Source organism: Myripristis murdjan, chromosome 8 (genome assembly GCF_902150065.1).
Source record: "Myripristis murdjan chromosome 8, fMyrMur1.1, whole genome shotgun sequence".
Lineage (NCBI taxonomy): Eukaryota > Metazoa > Chordata > Actinopteri > Holocentriformes > Holocentridae > Myripristis > Myripristis murdjan.
Genome location: NC_043987.1, coordinates 33,268,530 through 33,293,088, shown reverse-complemented (window position 1 = coordinate 33,293,088; position 24,559 = coordinate 33,268,530). Strand labels below are relative to the sequence as shown.

The 24,559-nt window shown below is 40.3% G+C and overlaps 1 protein-coding gene, 1 pseudogene and 1 gene segment (V, D, J or C); all 3 read right to left on the bottom strand.

The window, feature by feature from the left end:
* LOC115363516 (immunoglobulin mu heavy chain-like) overlaps positions 1 to 18,773 on the bottom strand; it is a 69,718-nt gene extending 50,945 nt beyond the window's left edge. The window contains exons 1-2 of the mRNA XM_030057775.1: positions 18,731 to 18,773; positions 15,313 to 15,609 (exon numbers count right to left, since the gene is read on the bottom strand). Of these exons, the coding sequence (XP_029913635.1) occupies positions 15,313 to 15,609; positions 18,731 to 18,773 (340 nt within the window). The remainder of the gene's footprint in view (positions 1 to 15,312; positions 15,610 to 18,730) is intronic.
* A 1,829-nt stretch (positions 18,774 to 20,602) lies between these two features.
* Positions 20,603 to 22,205, bottom strand: LOC115363707 (immunoglobulin heavy variable 3-30-3-like; annotated as a pseudogene).
* Positions 22,206 to 23,391: 1,186 nt separating this feature from the next.
* The window catches only part of LOC115363578 (Ig heavy chain V region XIG14-like), a 3,542-nt gene continuing 2,374 nt past the window's right edge, over positions 23,392 to 24,559 (bottom strand). Inside the window, 1 exon segment of the V gene segment in view lies at positions 23,392 to 23,699. Coding sequence covers positions 23,392 to 23,699 — 308 coding nt within the window.

Below are 24,559 nucleotides of genomic sequence, written 5' to 3'. Positions count from 1 at the left end.
TAAAGTGGCCACTGAGTGTATGTTCCCATTAGTTGTCATTCAGACTGACAGACGAGTCAGAAGCTGAATCTAAAACCTCGGACAGTCCCATCGGCTGTGGCTGTTATTCAGAAGATGGAGAGGTCGGCGCTACTATGTCTCCCTCTTGTGGTCAGAGTCAGTAATGCAGCAAAGCTGTGAGCCTACAGCTGATTCTAACACAGTAACACAACATGTGTTCCCCTACAGAAAACAATTTTTTATATTAATCACACAAAAAGTGAAATCAGCACCAGCTGGCAAGGGGCTAGTGGGAGCCAATTAACATCAATACATACACATTGTCAGTTTAGTCAATGTGTATGTATTGATGCTGGTGCTGATTTCACTGATTACAGAAGCAGCCTATATAAACCAGCTGATTTGGACTGACTGTAATGCCTGATGAAGCTCATGCGGCGAAATGCTTTGCCAGACTCTTAACAAATAAATGATATTAAAGTTACGTGCGGCGGAACCCTTTCTTCTACTACGAAACATTTACAGTGTTAGAATGAAAAGTATATCAGCTTTTAGAGCCTGGCTTAAAGTCCTGTTTACTAGCTGCTTTGTGTAAATCTGAAACTGGGGTTATAAAAGGACATCATGCGCAGCGTAAAGCCAGGGGGTTATTGAGATGGTGGGAAAGTTTGCTGTTTATTGCTGCTGTGAATGTTCAGTGTGACTTCAGTTCAGTTGATATCTTTGTAAATACAGCAGCTAAGCTATCCTGCTAGGAATGCAGTAGTAATGAAATGGGGGACAACAGGGAGGTAACATTGAGCCTGGCAGTAGATAACTGGCCACAGTCAGAGTGGATGTATTTGCTTAGCAGTCAGCACTCCTCTCACGTTATGTGGAGTCGCTCTAAGCAGTCCCGCATCTTGAAGCTGTACAATGTTACGGATGTGCAGTGCCCGCTGAGGCGGATTCAGCTCCACGGACAGTGCCCGCTAAGGCAGATTCAGCACCACGGACAGTAGCCAAAGAGGCGGATTCAACACCACGGATAGTACCCGCTGAGGCGGATTCAGCACCACGGACAGTACCCGCCGAGGCGTATTCAGCACCACGGACAGTGCCCGCCGGGGCGTATTCAGCACCACGGACAGTACCCGCTGAGGCGGATTCAGCAGCACGGACAATTCCTGCTGAGGCAGATTCAGCACCACGGACAGTACCTGTAAGATTTTCTATGGGGATGTGTGGCTATAACTTTGTTCTTATTATTAATGCGTTAATGTTATCAGTTATTAATTAGCCTATTAATCGTTTTTAATTTGTTTAGTCTTTATGAGTTTCCTAGGCCATAATTTGTCAATTTGTTTGCATCTGTACATGGAAATTAACATAAATTGATAATAGCTTGAAAAGATGATTAGCAAAAGCCCCAAAAGGCATCACGGTGCTCACTGAGCAAAGAACAGCAATTAAAGTATGAATACATGTCTTGAGTAATGATCTAGCAATTTTCATGTTGTCCCATCAGACAGTTTCCCACACTTACTTGAACAAATATTGATGGATCTTGTGAATTCGTTTTTGGCGTGGTGGGACTTGCAAGTGACATCTGAACTTTTTGCCCACTCCTTCATATCAAGCTTAATCTGACTGGTCAGACTGAAGGTTTGCTCCCCTCCATCCACACTTTGCAGCTTCTTTTTGACTGGTGAAGCCTTGACAGTATTGTTTCCCAGTTGCCATTGCACCGTAAGCTGGTTTGGAAAGAAGCTACTCAGGGTGCAGATGAGTGTGACTGTGAGCTCTCAAACTTGCCTTCCCAGATGGAGTAGAGTGTGATGTTTGGAGAGATCACCCGTGGCGCTGGAACTCAGCAGAGGTTGGTTTTCAGGTCATGTACATTTTCAAAATCCTAATGTAGGATCTCAGGAGAAGTTATACAAACCTTTTGATTTTAGGCAACTTAGCAGCTCTACCGTCTCAACCCTAGGTGTAATATCCCTGTACTTTGGCTAGATGGCAGAGTTGTACGTTTACACTGGCTGGTGCTTAAAGTCAGGTGGAAATGGAGCAGGAGGTGTGTTGCACAGATGTTAGAGCAAGACAGGGAGGGGCGATCAGGGCAGGCAGCAAGCGGAAGCACCGAGTAACACCCAGGTCCCAAAAAAGCTCCCAAAATACAGAAGTGAAACATGACACTGAGCAACGGTGCATCACACACACCAGCTGTGACGCCTGCTCATGCCAGGAAAGGAAAGGCACTGAAAATGTAAATATCTTATAACTATTTACATTCTCAGGCACCTCTAGGGATTTTTTGATGACTTCTTACAACACACTGGGAAATAGAAAAGCTACAGTACAGAAGCCCCCTGGGGCCACATGGTAGAAAAAAATAAATTCATGTGCAAATCTACACACTCTTTACAAATCTGCATCAGTCTGTGAATCTACACAGATTTACATATTTAAATTCAAATTACATATTTAACCCCAGTTTTGTTGACTTCACCATCGGTCAAAAGAGTCAGTTTGGTCTTGAGATGAAAATTGTTGCACCATTTGTGACTTAAGAAGTAATATAGACTAAAAGTAAATGTACCAGCACATGGGGCACAAAGCCTGTTGATACTGAATCTTGCACATTTTCAGCTGGGATTACAGCATTTTCCTTGAAAAGTAATTATTATTTTATTATAGAGAGTTTGGCAACACTTGTTAAGGACACAATTTCATAAGCCCTATAGTTTTTGGCTGGTAATACACTCACTGCTCCACACACCCACACACACTTATTCCAAATATGGTTGGGTACCGCTCACATCCGAGTCCTCATTACAAAGGATTTCAATAGCAAAAAGGCATTTTTCAGTGATTAACGTGGTAATTCACAAGGTGGACAAGGAAGATTATTTGCAAGAGATGCCAGCTAAGAAGCCAAGAATCTGTCCAGAGAAGCAAAAGGTGTCCAGTGTTTCTGTGAAATATACCAAATGAAACAGTTTTATGTGTTATAAAGAAATGTATGAATGATACCACATGGATTTATTATTGAATGCTGGCCAAACAGCGTGTCTACTGTGGCTGAAAGTACATGAACTAGCTACCTAGACAACTAACTAGCTAACTAAAGCAATGATTTAAGTTTTCTGTCACAATGAACGTATACAGGGATATGAATAACCGTGTTTCTCTGTGTTCCATGTAAACATCATATCCCGGATATGCTCAAAGCCGGGATACTAAAGACCTTGTAAACACAGTAATAAGGGCTTTGCAAGGCCAGGTTGTCCGACAGAGTAAATTAGGTTAAGGTCCAAATCAATAGTTAAATGACTGCCCAAGGCTACCTGGCAATATGATAGGGCCAGATTCTGAGTGATTTTGTGAGAGATTAGAGACTAAATTAAAGGAGGTGAGCTGCTACCCTCAAGGCTAGCATTATGCCAGATATTTAACGGAGTTCAGATTCTGAATTCTGATGTCCCTGTTTAGTGAAGAGACCAGGTTGATTCCGCAACCATTTTTTGAAATACCACATGGTATCCGATTCCCCGTGTTGTTTTCTCTGAGTCACGTGTTAACCAAAGGATCCTTCATTTAAAGGCTCAGATGGATGAGCACAATGCAAAAACTCACCTGCAGGTACATTCAGGTGAAAGATTCTAATCAAATGTATAATTTCATACAGTTTATTTTAAATAGAAAGCGCAATAAAAATGTTTGAAATCTGTGACTATAAAATATGTATTTACAGATGACCAGCACTGCAGCCAGCATGTTGGCAGTGGAAGACTCCTGTCCTTCCCCTAAGTCAGAGACGATGAGATGGCTGATGTTACTGATCCAAACAACACTCCTCAACAGGTACATTCATGTTCATCCCCTCAGATTTCAATCTACTGTCTATCTTTGTCATAGTTTTGTATTTATGTTAGATTAGCAGCTAAAAAAGTGGAAGGAAGATCATTGTGATGGTAATCTAGTTTGAATAAGGACACCAAACAGTTTGCTATAATGCATCTAGAAGGTTAGTGGTAGTGGGATATTTAGGGCAGATTTGAGCATTCAGAGAGATTTATTTCTTGGTTAATTATCACTTTCTTCTGGGCACTCACGGCTAGGGATGGGATTTGATAAGATTTTAGCAGCTCCGATTCCAGAATCGAATTTGCTTATTGATTCCATTCTTTAACAATTCTCTTAGCGAATCTCAATGGGCAAGGGGAAGAAGAAAAAAATGGATAAATGGGTTTATTAGTATTACCTTTCTCATTGTGTTGTTAAAATGCCACCACTCCTGTCCATCCAAATGACTTTTGCACAACTACATTTGAGTGTTCAAATGATTGAAATATTTATTAAATAATGGTACAAAACTCTATAAAACAAATAATCATTTTTTTCTCAATCTGGGTACTGAAGAATCAGATGTGAGCATTTGAGTGGAGAAGTTCTGATACTACATGGTACTGGGTTATTTCGGTCGATAGCTTAAAAGGTATTGACTAGGGTTGGGAACGATATAGCGATATGACCGGATAACTGCTTTTACAGGCGAGAGATATGGCTGTGTTGGTAGCAGATTCCTCAATTGATACGACTCAGCCATGAATCCTCAGATGAATCGATTGTGGAGTTGTGGATTGGATATCGCGACACTAGGAGTCGTCTGCCTGAGGCTTTTCAGTTTTCATCTCTAAAACAATGCGAGAGCTCGCCAAACGACTCTCGCGTGCCGTAACGTTATGTTCCCAACCCAAAACTTACAGTATAACTACGAGTAACATGACTGACAATGACGATGAAAAACAAAACAAAACAAAACAAAACAAAACAAAACAAAAAAAATGGATGTAAATTTTGCCAACAGCAGCAGCACCGACACTAGCGCCAGCTTGAGCGGTGAAAATAGTGTTTTATGTTTGCTTCTCTTTTCCTGTACTAATATTTGCCACTATTGACAATTTAAGCCACAGGATATTTGTCATTTTTGGAGCGGCTTTGCACTATTTATTTATTGCTATAGTGAATTATGTTCTGTTTTTATATATATACATTTTATTTTCTGATCCCATCCAACAAAATGATGTTCATTCCGCAAGTCTTTTTTTTTATCTGTGTCTAAAAATAAATACATTCACATGGGATTTTGTTGTTGTTTATTGTTTATTATTGTTGAAAGTGACATAAAGCAGCAATGGTCAGGGATATGTGGTCTTTTATATGTTTGAAAACTGTAAGAATGTCATTTTATAGAACTGGCTTCTTTATGATTAACGTCTATATCAACAAATGTTAACTATCGGATTGTTTTTACATCGTATTCAAATCGTATCGAATCGTATCATTCTTAACCCGTATCGAATCATATTGAATCATTCTGTATTAAAAATATATTGTTTTTTAATCGAATCGTAACCCATGTATCTAGATATGTATCAAATCGGCCTCATGCCAGACATTCCCAACCCTAGTATTGAGGGCTGGGTATCGACAACAGAAGACGCACGAGCTTTAGCTGCACTCCTGCTGCTGCTTGGTTGAGATTCATTAACGTTAGCGTCACTCTGGAGCATATTGAAAACGTGACATTCCTGCAAAGTAATTGCATGCTGTGTGGACAAATGTTTCTGCATGCTGCTACTACTTCCTCCCTTTGTCGAAATAGAAGTTTTGCAACACACCTTCCATTAGTGACTAGAAACTGTGTGAAGAATTGGACAAAACTGTTCCCCACAAGGAACTGTAACACAGTGTGTTTAGTTCAAGATGTGTAAACGCAGACAGATTACTTTGTTTTGTTTTTATTTAGATTAAAGACACGGATTTTGAAGATTCTGATGAACTATATGATTCAACATAAGAGAGCGCAGATGATTATGTTCCAAACACCACTTCCAAAAGTGATAGTGACAGTGATGCTAGCCTTAAACCAAACCCAAGGGCAGTGGCGGTTCTGCCTATGTTGCCCCCCTTGGCGAAATTACTGGCTTGCGCCCTTCCATGTTACTACTCCTACCGCGGTGCCAGCCGGCCGCGGCACCGGCGGCTCACCTGTCAGATCTGGCAGACCTGACCGGGTGGGTGATGCCGTGGTGATGCCGCGGCCGACCCGCCTGATGCAGGCCGGTGGCTTTTTATTCAAACAAGATTTTGTCCATATAAAAAGTAGCCTATTTTTCCGAAAAAGGGTCTTGCAAAAGAGGGGTTGTCTTAAAATCAGGGTCGTCTTTTATGCGGGTCAATATGGTAGTCTAGAGAACTAGAGGTTGTTTTTTTTTTTTTTTTTTTTTGAAAGGCGCTCGTGCTCCCCCAAGTAGATTGCGCCCTGGGCGGTTGCCCACATTGCCCATAGCAAAAACCGTCCCTGCATATAACATAACCTTATATAATTTACAGTTTTTTTCGATTGCTAAAACACGTTTTTCAAAACTGTACGTTTTTTTTTTTTTTTTCAAAACTGCACACACAAAACTCCAAACATCACACACAAATTGCTAAACCCTGGCATCCCTTTGCAAAACAACTCTTTGCCATCAAATCTCTTAACATGTTCACAAAATGGAACTTGTGCTTTCATTTGGTAAACACAGCCATATTTTCACATGACACACACATACCATTCATTGAATAAACACAACTAAGCTTTTGGCTGAACACTACCAAGCATGTACAGAACACTGAAGAGCAAAATTGAAAACACAATTATAGAAATGGAACACACTGAATCAATGACAATGCCCACTTCTCTCATAGACAAACATAAAACATCACACAAATTTTCAGACAAAACATTTTATTTTTAAATGTTGCTTTCTTGGAATCATTTTTCTTTATTTAAATGTTTTGAAAAAAAAAAAAATAACAAAATGTAGGAAACAAAGAATAAAGAAACCCAAAACAATATGACTGCGACCCACAAATGCGTCCCAAAACACTGTTTAGGAAACAGTGCTGTAGTCTATTGAATGCAGCATTACAATACACAGAAAATAGATTTCGTACCTGTTCTCCATCCTGAACGTCCTAATGATGGTCGACACTGTGAAGTGGCTGAGGTTTGACTGGACCCTCTGGCCAGCCTCCCTCATGCTCAACCCATGGTTGAGCACATGGTCCAATACAGTAGCACGAATCTCATTGGAGATTCGGATTCTCCTTCTTCTTTCTCTTGCTTCTCCTTGTTGTCCTCCTCCTCTTCCTCCTCTTCCTCTTCCCCCTCCTCCTCCTCCTCTTCCCCCTCTTCCACCTCTTCCTCCTCCTCTTCCTCCTCTTCCACCTCTTCCTCCTCCTCCTCTTCCTCCTCTTCCACCTCTTCCTCCTCTTCCTATTCCTCCTCGTCCTCTTCCTCCTCTTCCACCTCTTCCTCCTCCTCCTCTTCCTCCTCTTCCACCTCTTCCTCCTCTTCCTATTCCTCCTCGTCCTCCTCTTCCTCCTCTTCCACCTCTTCCTCCTCGTCCTCTTCCACCTCTTCCTCCTCTTCCTATTCCTCCTCGTCCTCCTCCTCCTCTCATTCGTACCCCTCTCCTTCTCTGACTGTTGTTTCTGTTCTCCATTGCTCATCAAACAAAACAGAGGGTCAAGCCTCCTTTTATGCTGCAGTCTTTGATTGCAAATTGCTCGCCAGACCCAAAAGTTTAGAGATTTGAATATTTGTGTGTTGTTGATTGATGCTTTGAGATTTTATGTGAGAAGTGTGTGCAAACCTGAAAAATTGTGTGTTGTGTTTTGACAACAAGGTGATGTGAAATTGACATCAGAGTGTAAAGAAGGAAAGTCAGAGTTCTAATATGATAAGGAAATCTAAAGTAGTAACAAATTGAGTCAAGCGATTGGGGACAGAAGTAAAGGTTGTGAAAATTGTGCCTAATTTTTGCTTTTTGTGTTTTAGTAGTTGAAAAAAACTGTAAATAATAGTATGATGCAAGGCCACATAACTGGGAAACTTTGTCTTGTAGCCCCTCAGAGTCAGAAGCAAGATCCAGCACCAAGCACCAGCCATGAGCCCACAAGTCCAGAGTGGGCAGGTAGGATTGCTCATTGAGTGAATATTATGAGAATTAAAATAATGAAGAGTATGGTGTAGACCTGTTCTGTATGAAAAGTGTCCTGAGATGCTAGATGAGTTAGCACTACATTAATGAAACTGGATAATTTTGTTCAATGACCATTTTCTGAACCTCATTGGGCTACAAGAGTAATCACAGTCATCTCATCAATACATGTCCATTTAGGTTCAAACTGGCTTTCAGTGATTTTGTTGGAAATATTATTAACCATTTCAATGCTGTAGAAACATGCATGTTGGCAAGAAAAAACATTAAAAATGATGACAAAAAACACAACTGTAAATGACTCTCTTTGTTCTCTTTGTTTTTGTGTGTGTGCGTCTGATCTGCTGCTGCCCCCTGGTGATCTTTGTAAAAATAAATTCATTGAGGTTTTTGTTCAGCTCCTCTGCTCATTCACATCACTGTGGCTCTTTGGCACAGAAATACACTGCAGAGTCCTCTGGCTTTAAGTTTGATAGTCTCATATACACCATGCTGTTGCTGTTATCTCTGGTGATTTCAATACGTCCTTGCACACTGCTGGCATAATTTGTTTGGCTTGCATCATAGTAAATAAGCCCTATCCATTCCAGTCCTTTTCCTGCAGGTTGTCTTATCCAGTGCATAGCAAAGCTGCTGAAAGTGAAGCCAGTTCCCCTGCAGGAAAGACTGAGAGTTTCCCCAGGCTTTTTCAGCATGAAAAAAAAAAACATGAACACTCAGTAGAGAATCAGGGATTCAAAGTTACATGTGAGCCAGGAAATAAAGGAACATTACGTCTGATTCACATCCCTCAGATCCACTGCTGGTTTCTCTGCAGCTGATCTGTTACAGTGTGGATAGATCAACTGACTACTGATAGACTATCCACACACTGAGTGGCTTGTGTTTTAAAAGACAGAAGCACATAATTGTTCCACATATATGTAGTTGATAATAGTAAAACGCCCTGGCTGGACTCAAACCTGGCCCACTGTGAAAAGGACTTCTCCTGAATGGTACATGAATTCATTTTTGAAGCCACCAGGGAACCACATGGTGTTAAATTAATATTGGGTCTGGGGCTGCTGCTGTTCTGGTAACAATACATGAACTGTTGTATAGTTATAGTTTTATTGAGGCATAAGGACACGATTCCATAAGGCTAAACATTTATTCAGAACATGTTCTCTGAAATGAAGATCTCAGCATTCCATTACTCACAAAATAAGATTCAGGTATTCTCAGATATTTCAGATATTTTTGAAATTGTTAATTTCTTTTTTTTCATTCACATAAAGACATAGGCTTGACATTAAGTTTGTTGTCAGACTTCCAGAAGTGGGCAGTGCAGAATCAGGACAGGAACTACTTTGTGAAAATGACCAGCCTTATTATGCATTGTTTTACAGGAATGTCATGAATGGATGCTATATTTTATTATCTTTGTTATTTTCTCTACAGTCAGCACCATGGATGAAAACAATAATCCAGGAGCTGAATTAGTTGTGGTTGAATGTTGTGGAGCAGGTTTTTTTCTTACTTTATTTCGAGTTTGTTTGATGTCTTCAGCATGGTTTTGGTGAAGACATCATCATCATGATTTGATCATTTAGATGTCTTCATCATACATTTTTTCAATGTGTTTATGATGCTTTATCATGAGAGAAATATAATGTGTTCAAATCCCACCCCTACCCTCCTCTCTCTTTCTGTTTCAGCAAACATTCATTTAAAGCCCAGTCGTACTTCTACTCTGACAGAGCAGTGAGGATGAGGACTGGAGGATTTTGTACAGCTGCTCCACCAACTCCAGTCACTGTGGCTCTCGAGCACAATAATAAACAGCAGAGTCTTCAGTCTTCAGACTGTTCATCTGGAGATACAGCTGCTGTCTGCTGTTGTCTCTGGAGATGGTGAACCGGCCTTGGACTGACTGGGAGTAGGAGGTGCTGCTGCCACTGCTGGTGATGCCAACGATCCACTCCAGTCCTTTTCCAGGAGCCTGTCTGACCCAGCCCATCCAGTGGTTGCTGAATGTGAATCCAGGGGCTGTGCAGGTCAATGTGTGGGACTCTGCAGGCTTTTTAATCACTGGTTCAGATTGTGTCAGAGTCTGACCATCAACACCTGGCAACACAAAACAGAAAAGCATCACATGCATGAAGTACGGATTGGAATGAAGACACTGTCAAATCCAGGTGAGTGAAAATGTTGACCTGCCCAGCAGAGAGTTAAAAGCAGCAGTCCTGTCCTATAGCCCATCATGTTAAAGTGTGTGGCCACTGTTGTCTGTCATCCTCTCTGCAGTCACATAAGTAGAGATGGGAAACATCAAAGTTTTGCATTGACTCCTCCTCACAGGGAGGGACGACAGCACTGCAGTGGATTAGTGTCTCAGTTATTTTGTATAATTTAAGAATGGATGTTTATTGTACAAATGGACTCTAAAGATTGGATGTAATCTGGATAAAATTTGGATTTTTGTAGAGCCCCACGATGAATACAATTCAAGTTTTTTTTTTTTTTTTTTTTTTTTTTTTTTTTTCCAATTTATATATCCCATCATCACAAACATCTGTCAGAGGATAAGAAAAGTTGTAATTTTTCAGCAACTAATCATACAACACAATGATGTGTTATCATATCATGCAAATATATCATTCCATTACATACTGCGCTACAGTAAAATGTTTTTTTACAATTAAATAATTTAGCCCATCATTTTTTTTCTTAAATCAACTTTGATTGGGAATAATGACCAAATAAATATATTTTGAATTTGAAACATTTTGCCTTTTCATAAGGGAAGATGCCTTGAATGTGTTAGTGGTGTAAGGCTGCCTCCTCTGGTGGCTTCATGTTCCAAGTGTTCAGGGACTGAGGGTTTTTTGTACAGCTCTACCAATGGTTTGTGTCACTGTGGATCTCTGGCACAATAATACACAGCAGTGTCTTCAGGCTGCACATTCTGTCCAGTTAGAGTCACTGTGTTGCTGGAAGAGGCTACAGAAATACTGAACTTGTTTTTCAGTGAATCTTTGTAGTATTCATTGCCATTGCCATGTTTATATCCAATCCACTCCAGTGTTTTCCCTGCAGGCTGTCTGATCCAAGCTGTGTAACGGCTGCTAACAGAATAAGAGACCTGACAGGTGATGGTCAGAGTTTGACCTGGCTGGACAGTCAGAGATGCTGGCTGTGTCAACGTGACACATTTTACACCTGTGGAGGAGAAAATATTCAACATATCAGTGTATCTGACAGTGGAATAATAATAAAGAAGTGGTGCAGTGTGATGATAGAGTGTGTGTTTGTCCCTCACAAAGACTCACAGGATCCAGCAGCCAGCAGCAGCAGCAGAGCTACAGAGAACATGCTTGGTGTTGAAGGTCAACTGGTGGGAGCTTCTCTTGGTCTGCCTCAGCTGACAGTGTGATATCAAGTGTTTATAGCAGACTAGAAGGAAGTCAGCTTTGCATACAGCACAACACTCACATCACATAAAAGGAGGATGGACTGTATTACAAATATTTAAGTCATGAATTGAATTTGAATTCTAATTCCCAATAATCATTAAAAATTGAAAAAAAAAAAAAAAAAAAACATGTATTTACCGTATTCGTCTTTGTAAATTCATATGGTTCACTGAATTGCTTTCAGTGCTGTATTCTTGCAATCAGGTGGCACTGCAATGTGTAGTTTGTTTGATGAATTGATCGAGTAATTGACTGATCGATTAGTCTGTTAGGAAACTCCTTGTGTGTCTTATTGCAGTCAGATGCACTCAACATGACAAAATATCACATTTACACTGATAACACCGACATGTGTATCAGTCAATCTTAGCACACATATACTGTGGTTTCCATGGTACAATGGTGAAAGACACGGGACTGAAAACCAGAAAACAAGACTCAGTTTAACATTTAAAATTTCAGCCATAATTTGTTCAAATGACTGAGCTGAATTATCTTGGCAAGACGTTTGTCTTGAATTCAATTTCCAAAGAACTGAGAAAATGTTGTGAGAGAGGGGGGATTAGAAAATAATTGTTTTGAGTTGTGCATCATGTGGGTGGAAAACGCTCCACTGCAGCACAAGTGGTGGATCTGGCTCTGAATAATCACAGGCTCTGTGCATTTCCATCTTTTTACACATGGGTTTTGGTTTTGATTTGATTTGATTTTTTTTTTTTTTTTTTTGAAAACAGGGACAAGGTACAGGGGACATTAACCCGACTGAACGTTTCTGAAAGTGACACTTTTTTTTTTTTTTAATTATTATTATTAACTAATCAAATCAGATTGGGATGTCCTTCTGCATTACATGGATCACATAACATCTGTGTACATATACATTTTTATAAACAGGGCACACTTTACTGAATAATCTTATGTTATAATCAGTTGTGATGAATGAATCCATTTATTCATTAATTTGTTTGTTTGTTTATTATTAAATCCTTCATTCATGCTTTCTGATCCAAGCGTTCCAGGAAATGCCACCAGAATATGTGTAGGTCAGTCTGTGGGATTGTCCAGGCCTTTTCACCACTGGTTCAGACTCAGTCAGTGTTTGATCCTCATCACATATAAAAATAAAAATAATTCATTCGCTAATACAGTCATATTGTTCAGTTTCTTATACTGAGAATGCAGCAGCAGCTGCATGTTTTCAGTCTTGTTCATAGGAAACTGGCATTTTAGGGCCGTGGTCCATTGGCAAAAATCTGCTTTAATGTACAAAGTCAACTGCACTAAACATTACAGCCGAAAACCCTCCAACTTATGCACAACAATTATTTTCAATTTGCTAATTCTTTTTTCCACCACAGCAAATACAGCTAAGATACTTGTCATCATCCTCTAATTGTACAATTATATCATCTGATGTGCAGCGCTGAGTGAACTGTAGCCTCCACTCATTTTGTTTAGCCCATCAAGCCCCATAATTTCCAAAATGTTTAAGTAGTTTATTTAAAAGGACGTGTATTATATTGTTGTCTAGAAACAGCACTGATTTTGCAGGTTCCTCTAAAAGGATTTTCCTCAACATGTTTCATTTAGTTTTCATTCTAACATGATTGATAATTTTGTTCAATGACCATTTTCTGAACCTCATTGGGCTACAAGAGTAATCACAGTCATCTCATCAATACATGTCCATTTAGGTTCAAACTGGCTTTCAGTGATTTTGTTGGAAATATTATTAACCATTTCAATGCTGTAGAAACATGCATGTTGGCAAGAAAAAACATTAAAAATGATGACAAAAAACACAACTGTAAATGACTCTCTTTGTTCTCTTTGTTTTTGTGTGTGTGCGTCTGATCTGCTGCTGCCCCCTGGTGATCTTTGTAAAAATAAATTCATTGAGGTTTTTGTTCAGCTCCTCTGCTCATTCACATCACTGTGGCTCTTTGGCACAGAAATACACTGCAGAGTCCTCTGGTTTTAAGTTTGATAGTCTCATATACACCATGCTGTTGCTGTTATCTCTGGTGATTTCAATACGTCCTTGCACACTGCTGGCATAATTTGTTTGGCTTGCATCATAGTAAATAAGCCCTATCCATTCCAGTCCTTTTCCTGCAGGTTGTCTTATCCAGTGCATAGCAAAGCTGCTGAAAGTGAAGCCAGTTCCCCTGCAGGAAAGACTGAGAGTTTCCCCAGGCTTTTTCAGCACTGGACTTGAGGGAATGGACTCCATAGCCTGGCCATTCAAACCTGACAGAGAAAAAGGAGAAAAAACACAGGGGAGAGAGAGAGTCAGAAGTAGTAAAACATAACAATCTGTATATTTGTCATTATATCAGTATAGCAGCATAAAACATGACAACTCACATGGCAGACAGAGAGCTGTGAGCAGAAGAGAGAGTTTGTCCATCATCCTGAGGCTGAAGATGTGAACTCAGCTGCTCCACCCAAAAGAACAAGACAACAAGTCAGCAGGAGGACACAAATACACACTCTGACACTCTGGATTTGCATGGGGAATTTAGGAGGGAGGGACTAATGTACTGAGCTCACAGGTCACTCAAAGCCAGTCAAAACAGACGCTGAGTAGGAGGGCAACGGAAGCCAAACTTGAACGAAACATGAACACTCAGTAGAGAATCAGGGAGTCAAAGTTACATGTGAGCCAGGAAATAATGGAACAAAAAGGTTGAAACATCAGACATCAGGCTCTCTGTGTATTTGTTTGCTCTTTACAATAAAATAATGTAACTTTGTGGTCCAGTTAGGATTAAGAAAACTTTCTTGCTAATGTCACACCAAGTAAAAATACAAGAACAGAAACTTAACAGTTGTGCATCCAAAGCATATTAGAGGAAAAATACACATTTCTCAAAACATACAGCTGTTAAAGACATCTCTGTGCAGATTAATCTTATGGCATTCATTATAAAAGGGGCTTTTTCTTCAAACTACACTAAGATTTACACACAGTCTTTCTCTCTGGAATAATCTTCCCCAACCAACTCATTTTGCTGAATCCTTGGACGGTGTCAAGTAGCTCCTGAGACTCCTGATTTTATTTTCAGGCATTTTCCATAGATCTTTATGGAAGGTCTTTGGAATGACTGATGATATGTATGTCTTCTCTGTCTGTGCTCTGGACAGGTCGCCAGTCCATCGCAGGGCAATAATGCAAAGTTAAAGATACTACATACCAATTAAGCCTACTGGCACCACTGTTTTCCAACGCATGCTCTCATATTAACACAGATTAACAGTATTCATGATCAATATCTAATTGTTGCATTGCATCATTGCCAAACTGTGTCTGTTAATAAACACATGAATATGATGTTTGGCTGCATGTTTGTCTGATCTTCTTTCTCCATGTGAGCCACTTGTTTGTAGCTCTGTGTCTCCAGGGGACAGAGTCTCTTGCTCACACAAACACACAGCTGCATCTTCAGTCCACACACTCTGTCCTCTAAGTGTCTGTGTTGGACTGGATGTGTCTGTGGTCACACTAAACATTCTTGTCACTTTGTCATGATAATGGAAATCAGACTGATTGACTTATGTTTTTAAGGAAAGAAGCACATAATTGTTCCACATATATGTAGTTGCTAATAGTAAAACGCCCTGGCTGGACTCAAACCTGGCCCACTGTGAAAAGGACTTCTCCTGAATGGTACATGAATTCATTTTTGAAGCCAAGAGGGAACCACATGGCATTAAATTAATATGTGGACTGAGGCTGCCTCCTCTGGTGGCTTCATGTTCCAAGTGTTCAGGGACTGAGGGGTTTTTGTACAGCTCTACCAATGGTTTGTGTCACTGTGGCTGTCTGGCACAATAATACACAGCAGTGTCTTCAGGCTGCATATTCTGTCCAGTTAGAGTCACTGTGTTGCTGGAAGAGTCGAAGGAAATACTGAACTTGTTTTTCAGTGAATCTTTGTAGTATTCATCTTCAGTATATTTGCTCCCAATCCACTCCATTGCTTTCCCTGCAGGCTGTCTGATCCAAGCTGTGTAATAGTCATTAACAGAATAAGAGACCTGACAGGTGATGGTCAGAGTTTGACCTGGCTGGGCAGTGAGAGACGCTGGCTGTGTCAACGTTTCACATTTCACACCTGTGGAAAACACAAACATTTTTTAAAAATCAAAGTATCCAGTTAAATGGCACCAGAGGAGCTGCTGGTTTTGTAAATGTGATGTCAAATCCAGAGAGACTCACAGGATCCAGCAGCCAGCAGCAGCAGCAGAGCTACAGACAACATGGTTTGTGTTGATGTGAACTGGTGGGAGCTGCTCTTCCTCTTTTCTTTCAACTTCCAGCCTCATATCAACTCTTTATAGCAGAGGGACCAGGAAGAACACTTTGCATACAATTAAACATACGACTGAAGAGGATCTACTCAGCAGTGGATATAAACTGAAGCAGTAGTTTTGTCCCAAGTGTGACAGTCCTCTAATGTGTGTGACTGTGCCACATCACTTTAATCCACCTGCTGACTGCTGTGATCTCTGGAGAGAGAGAAAACACTTTTTGTTGCCTGGAAATCAGCTCTGCCTGCTCTTGGGGTTTTAAATCAACCTGTTACATCTTTTTCTGCAATAATCTGCTCAGTGTGTGATTCACTGTACTGCACCCTTTTTACCTGATCAGTTTCCTGTTCCAATAAGAATACTTAGACTGTTGTATGGTTATAGTTTTATTGAGGCTTGTGAAGTAGACAGTTCCATTAGGCTAAATTGTTTATTCAGACTAAACATGTTCTCTGAAATGATAATCTCAGTATTTCATTATTGAGGGTGTTTTCATATATCAAATGTGATCATGTTTGTAAAGCATGCAGATTTCCACGAAAAATAATTTCAGATATTTCTGAAATTGTTAATTTCATTTTTTTCATCAATATAAAGACATAGGTTTGACATTAAGTTAGTTGTCAGACTTTCAGAAGAGGGCAGTGCAGAATCAGGACAGCAACTACTTTGTGAAAATGACTATCCTTGTTATGCATTGTTGTATGGGAATGTCATGAATGGATGCTATATTTGTGTGACATTTTAAACATAGTTCTGTTTGAATGTTGTGGAGCAGGTGCTTTCCTTTATTTACAGTTTGGGTGATGTTTTCAGCAACCACAGTGTTGTGCCGGTTTTGGTGTAGAATTCATCATCATGATTTGATCTTTCAAATGTCTTCATCATTAATGTTGTTGATATTTCATTGTGTTTATGATCCTTTATCATGAGAAAAATATAATGTGTTCAAATCCCACCCCCCTCTCTCTTTCTGTTTCAGGAAACATTAATTTAAAGCCCAGTCGTACTTCTACCCTAACAGAGCAGTGAGGATGAGGACTGGAGGATTTTGTACAGCTGCTCCACCAACTCCAGTCACTGTGGCTCTCGAGCACAATAATAAACAGCAGAGTCTTCAGTCTTCAGACTGTTCATCTGGAGATACAGCTGCTGTCTGCTGTTGTCTCTGGAGATGGTGAACCGGCCTTGGACTGACTGGGAGTAGTAGGTGCTGCTGCCACCACCATTATTGATAGTTGCAATCCACTCCAGTCCTTTTCCAGGAGCCTGTCTGACCCAGCCCATCCAGTAGTTACTGAATGTGAATCCAGAGGCTGTGCAGGTCAGTCTGTGGGACTCTGCAGGCTTTTTATCCACTGGTTCAGATTGGGTCAGAGTCTGACCATCAACACCTGGCAACACAAAACAGAAAAGCATCACATGCATGAAGTACGGATTTGAATGAAGACGCTGTCAAATCCAGGTGAGTGAAAATGTTCACCTGCCCAGCAGAGAGTTAAAAGCAGCAGTCCTGTCCTATAGCCCATTATGTTAAAGTGTGTGGCCACTGTTGTCTGTCATCCTCTCTGCAGTCACATAAATAGAGATGGGAGACATCAAAGTTTTGCATTGACTCCTCCTCACAGGGAGGGAGGACAGCACTGCAGTTGTTTTACTATAAAGACAGAGAACTTCAGTCTGAAAGGATATCTTTTGTTGTTAGTACTTTATTAAAGATATATTAACCTTTTATTTTTTTTCAACTGTTTTTTTTTTTTTTTTTTTTTTCAAAAAATAATTGCCATAAAAAGGGAAAAGAGAGTTGACCCTATCTCAAAACGGGCAGTGGCAATAAAGACAAAAATTCTGGTGTTTCAGGTGAACTGGTGGGAATATCGCAAGTAAGGTTCAGAACAAAGTTGACTGGACTTGATAGTAGGATTTCAGAAGACATTTTGGTGTTAACAATCATCATCAAGAGTCGCTGGAGTCACCTGGTGTTAAGTGTGGTCGACCGTTGTCACATGAGGTCAAGTGTGATTGGTGTTTCAATCTCCTGGGAAGGGATGAAAGGACAACATTGTAAATGGGAGATAGGTGGTGTCTGAGGCCTCCTCGGTGGGAATCTCAGAAGGCCAGAAAAGTGCAGAGTTTTATTCAAAAAGAAGTAAAAAGAAAAAAGTTGGTGACGTGAAAGATACATAAAAGATTGACAACAAATTTAGGAATCACTGTAAAAATTTTGAGAGCAATACCTTTTTGTTTTTTGATATAGAGTCACTCTTGGTGTTGCCATAAACATGTAGAAAACAATTTAACTAAATTTAATGACTTATGAATCAAATCAGTGCTTTATAAAACTCTACTATATATATTATTTTCAGTCATTAAAAGATTATTTAGATCTTCAAGGATTTTTTCCCTGTGTTTTGTTTGTTTGTTTGTTTGTTTGTTTGTTTTTAAACTCAGGGAAGTGGCCTTGAATGACTTTGTGGTATGAGGCTGCCTCCTCTGGTGGCTTCATGTTCCAAGTGTTCAGGGACTGAGGGGTTTTTGTACAGCTCTACCAATGGTTTGTGTCACTGTGGATCTCTGGCACAATAATACACAGCAGTGTCTTCAGGCTGCACATTCTGTCCAGTTAGAGTCACTGTCTTGCTGGAAGAGGCTAAGGAAATACTGAACTTGTTTTTCAGTGAATCTTTGTAGTATTCATAGCTAGTTGATTTCCTTCCAATCCACTCCAGTCCTTTCCCTGCAGGCTGTCTGATCCAAGCTGTCCCATAGCTGCTAACAGAATAAGAGACCTGACAGGTGATGGTCAGAGTTTGACCTGTGGAGGAGAAAATATTCAACATATCAGTGTATCTGACAGTGGAATAATAATAAAGAAGTGGTGCAGTGTGATGATAGAGTGTGTGTTTGTCCCTCAAAGAGACTCACAGGATCCAGCAGCCAGCAGCAGCAGCAGAGCTACAGAGAACATGCTTGGTGTTGAAGGTCAACTGGTGGGAGCTTCTCTTGGTCTGCCTCAGCTGACAGTGTGATATCAAGTGTTTATAGCAGACTAGAAGGAAGTCAGCTTTGCATACAGCACAACACTCACAGGATATAAAAGGAGGGTGGGCTGTTGGATCACATGCATTTAAAACAAGGCTATTCAGCTTAAGATGGCTCAGGGGCCACACAGCAAAATTCAGCTGTGTCCAAGGGCCACAAGCTAAAATTACAAGCATTTAAAGCATGAATTGCCAATTGTTGTCTCTTCTTATGAAGTAGCAACGACAAACTGTTTATTTACTTTATTTTTAACAATTTAACAGGAAAAGTGGCTTTGTTTTTTAAATGATAAATTGGTACCTAATCCAGGCTGAATTATTTGCATGTTTTGGAAAGCAAATAAGTTCAGAAAATATGAAGTGAGGAAGGAGAGGATGGAAAATTCCTTTGTTTTTTCCTGCCTACTATGTATAAGTATGTATATAAAACTCTCTATATCTATAGAGGAGTTTGTAGAAATGCAACTTTTTTAGAGTATCTAATCTGCTGTGTGGTGAAAATAAAAATAAATAAATAAATACATAACTAACTTGCATATGTTATTGACTTCAAGAGCACCATCTAGAGGTGAAAACAAGAATCTTTAACACCCTGAACTTTCTGCAAATAGGGAGAGTTTTAATTTCACTCCTGTGCTTTAATGTCATCCATAATTTTGAAAACATTGCATCTATGCCCAGCTTCTAGCTTCTCTTCCCTTGTTTGACCTGCTCTACAATGTCCTTATGTCTGACCACTGACTGTGCCTGTTGAAGTCCTTATCATGTTAGACGGGCATCACATCTCCTTCTTATTCTTTTTCAGTTTTTCTTTACAGAAATAGTCTTACAGTAATCATATTCAAATACAGTATGTTCATTTGGGTTCAGATCTGCTCCATAAAGAGTTTGTCGGACATATTAACATTACAGTGCTGCAGTGCATGTTGGTAAGCTGTCTCTAAGTGTGTGTGATTAGTGTCATCACATGTCTGATCTGCTGCTGCCCCCTGGTGATCTTTGTACAAATAAATTCATTGAGGTTTTTGTTCAGCTCCTCTGCTCATTCACATCACTGTGGCTCTTTGGCACAGAAATACACTGCAGAGTCCTCTGGCTTTAAGTTGGACTGTCTCATATACATGCTGTTGCTGTTATCTGTAGTGATTTCTATACGTCCTTGCACACTGCTTGCATAATTTGTTTCACTTGCGTCACTGTAAATAATCCCCATCCATTCCAGTCCTTTTCCTGCAGGTTTTCTTATCCAGTGCATAGCAGCTGCTGAAAGTGAAACCAGTTCCCCTGCAGGAAAGACTGAGAGTTTCCCCAGGCTTTTTCATCACTGGACTGGAGGGAATGGACTCCAGAGCCTGGCCATTCAAGCCTGACAGAGAACACACAGGGAGAGAGAGAGAGAGAGAGAGAGAGAGAGAGAGAGAGAGAGAGAGAGAGAGAGAGAGAGAGAGAGAGAGAGAGAGAGAGAGAGAGAGAGAGAGAGAGAGAGAGTCAGAAGTAGTAAAAGATAACAATCTGTATATTTGTCATTATATCAGTATAGCAGCATGAAACATGACAACTCACATGGCAGACAGAGAGCTGTGAGCAGAAGAGAGAGTTTGTCCATCATCCTGAGGCTGAAGATGTGAACTCAGCTGCTCCACCCAAAAGAACAAGACAACAAGTCAGCAGGAGGACACAAGTACACACTCTGACACTCTGGATTTGCATGGAGAATTTAGGAGGGAGGGACTAATGTACTGAGCTCACAGGTCACTCAAAGCCAGTCAAAACAGACGCTGAGTAGGAGGGCAACAGAAGCCAAACCTGAACGAAACATGAACACTCAGTAGAGAATCAGGGAGTCAAAGTTACATGTGAGCCAGGAAATAATGGAACATTACGTCTGATTCACTTCCCTCAGATCTACTGCTGGTTTCTCTGCAGCTGATCTGTTACAGTGTGGATAGATCAACTGACTGCTGATAGACTATCCACACACTGAGTGGCTTGTGTTTTTAAAGAAAGAAGCACATAATTGTTCCACATATATGTAGCTGCTAATAGTAAAACGCCCTGGCTGGACTCAAACCTGGCCCATTGTGAAAAGGACTTCTCCTGAATGGTACATGAATTCATTTTTGAAGCCACCAGGGAACCACATGGTGTTAAATTAATCTGTGGCGTGAGACTGCGCCTGTTCTGGTAACAATACATATACTGTTGTATAGTTATAGTTTTATTGAGGCATGTGAAGGACATGATTCCATAAGGCTAAACATTTATTCAGAACATGTTCTCTGAAATGAAGATCTCAGTATTCCATTACTCACAAAATAAGATTCAGGTACTTTCAGATATTTCAGATATTTTTGAAATTGTTCATTTCTTTTTTTTCATTAACATAAAGACATAGGTTTGACATTAAGTTTGTTGTCAGACTTTCAGAAGTGGGCAGTGCAGAATCAGGACAGGAACTACTTTGTGAAAATCACCAGCCTTGTTATGCATTGTTTTAAAGAAATGTCATCAGTGGACGCTATATTTTATTATATTTGTTATTTTCTCTACAGTCAGCACCATGGATGACAACAATAATCCAGGAGCTGAATTTGGTTGTGGTTGAATGTTGTGGAGCAGGTTTTTTTTTTTTTTTTTTACTTTATTTCCAGTTTGTGTGATGTCTTCAGCATGGTTCTGGTGAAGAAATCATCATCATGATTTGATCATTTAGATGTCTTCATCATACATTTTTTCATTGTGTTTATGATGCTTTATCATGAGAGAAATATAATGTGTTCAAATCGAACCCCACTCTCTCTTTCTGTTTCAGGAAACATTCATTTAAAGCCCAGTCGTACTTCTACTCTGACAGAGCAGTGAGGATGAGGACTGGAGGATTTTGTACAGCTGCTCCACCAACTCCAGTCACTGTGGCTCTCGAGCACAATAATAAACAGCAGAGTCTTCAGTCTTCAGACTGTTCATCTGGAGATACAGCTGCTGTCTGCTGTCGTCTCTGGAGATGGTGAACCGGCCTTGGACTGACTGGGAGTAGGAGGTGCTGCTACTATCATATCTGATATAGGCGATCCACTCCAGTCCTTTTCCAGGAGCCTGTCTGATCCAGTTCATGGAATAGCTGCTGAATGTGAATCCAGAAGCTGTACAGGTCAATCTGTGGGACTCTGCAGGCTTTTTAAGCACTGGTTCAGATTGTGTCAGAGTCTGACCATCAACACCTGGCAACACAAAACAGAAAGGCATCACATGCATGAAGTACGGATTTGAATGAAGACGCTGTCAAATCCAGGTGAGTGAAAATGTTGACCTGCCCAGCAGAGAGTTAAAAGCAGCAGTCCTGTCCTGTAGCCCATCATGTTAAAGTGTGTGGCCACTGTTGTCTGTCATCCTCTCTGCAGTCACATAAGTAGAGATGGGAGACATCAAAGTTTTGCATTGACTCCTCCTCACAGGGAGGGACGACAGCACTGCAGTGGATCAGTGTCTCAGTTCTTATTTAATGCAGTGGAGAATGAATGTTCACTGTAAAGAGTGACTAATGGAAAAAAATGTGACCCACAGGTAATCAAACATGCTTGGCTACACTGGAAACACAGTTAGCATCAATCATGTGAAGTGGGGTCAGCAATGTTAGCTCAGAGTTTCTGTTGCTGATGAACGTGAATTGATGAGTAACAAGTTAGCCGACCTGAAGCTGACATCAAAACAACCATGCATGGCTCTGTTCATAGAAAAGTGGGATAAACATGGAAATTAGGAGAAGGTCATTGTGGTCTTCATACTCTTATCAAAACCAGGAGGTGATGGTGATGTTGTGAGGTTCCTCAGTAAACTGTATACATGCATGATGATCTCACACAAAACCTTTCTTCACTGCAGTTCCCTTAAAACAGATTTTCAAGATTTTGTGTGAAACAGCATTAACATTATTTCTTGGAGTTAAATCATATTACCCAGAGGATGTGCAGGTCACTTAGTGAGATCCATCATAGCACACCAGTTAGTGAGCTTTTCTCCTTGTACTTTGTTCCTTCTTTGTCTCAAATCCAACAAGCCCAGAAGCTGCCACTGGACACAGAGGATGAAGTGGGAAACTACATTAAATAAAGCCTGTTGAAGTGGTAGTTACTTGCATCATGCAACATAAATGCTGATAATGATATCAGTGTGCTGCATCAAATGTGTTTCATTACTATTTAGTAAATAAGACTCAAGTCACCTCTGTGTTAAAATGCATGATCTTACGTTAACTAACGCAGATTTACAGTATTTATGATCAAGATATGATTTTTGCTTTAGATGCAAAACTGTGTCTATTAATAAACACATGAATATGATTTTTGGCTGCATGTTTGTCTGAACTTCTTTCTCCATGTGAGCCACTTGTTTGTAGCTCTGTGTCTCCAGGGGACAGAGTCTCTTCCTCAAAGAAACACATGGCATTAAATTAATCTGTGGTGTGAGGCTGCCTCCTCTGGTGGCTTCATGTTCCAAGTGTTCAGGGACTGAGGGGTTTTTGTACAGCTCTACCAATGGTTTGTGTCACTGTGGCTGTCTGGCACAATAATACACAGCAGTGTCTTCAGGCTGCACATTCTGTCCAGTTAGAGTCACTGTGTTGCTGGAAGAGTCGAAGGAAATACTGAACTTGTTTTTCAGTGAATCTTTGTAAGCTGAGCTGTAACCCACTCTACCCAATCCAATCCACTCCAGTGTTTTCCCTGCAGGCTGTCTGATCCAAGCTGTTGCATAGTCACTAACAGAATAAGAGACCTGACAGGTGATGGTCAGAGTTTGACCTGGCCGGACAGTCAGAGATGCTGGCTGTGTCAGCGTGTAACATTTCACACCTGTGGAAAACACAAACATTTTTAAAGTCAAGATATCCAGTTACATGGCACCAGAATTGCTGGTTTTGTAAATGTGATGTCAAATCCAGAGAGACTCACAGGATCCAGCAGCCAGCAGCAGCAGCAGAGCTACAGACAACATGGTTTGTGTTGAAGCTGAACTGGTGGGAGCTGCTCTTCCTCTTTTCTTTAACTTCCAGCCTCATATCAACTCTTTATAGCAGAGGGACCAGGAAGGACACTTTGCATACAATCAAACATACGACTGAAGAGGATCTCCTCAGCAGTGGATCTAAACTGAAGTAGTAGTTTTGTCCCAAGTGTGACAGTCCTCTAATGTGTGTGACGGTGCCACATCACTTTAATCCACCTGCTGACTGCTGGGATCTCTGGAGAGAGAGAAAACACTTTTTGTTGCCTGGAAATCAGCTCTGCCTCTGTTGGGGTTTTAAATCAACCTGTTACTTCTTTTTCTACAATAATCTGCTCAGTGTGTGATTCACTGTATTGTAGTGTTTTTAACCTGATCATTTTCCTGTTTTGATAACAATACATATACTGTTGTATGGTTATAGTTTTATTGAGGCATGTGAGGTAGACAGTTCTATTAGGCTAAAATGTTCATTCAAACTAAACATGTTCTCTCAAATGATGATCTCAGTATTTCATTATTGAGGATGTTTTGATACAGTATATCAAATGTGATCATGTTTCTAAAGCATGCAGATTTCCACAAAAAAAAAAAAAAAAAAAAATCAGATATTTCTGAAATTGTTAATTTCATTTTTTCATTTATATAAAGACATAGGTTTGACATTAAGTTTGTTGTCAGACTTTCAGAAGAGGGCAGTGCAGGATCA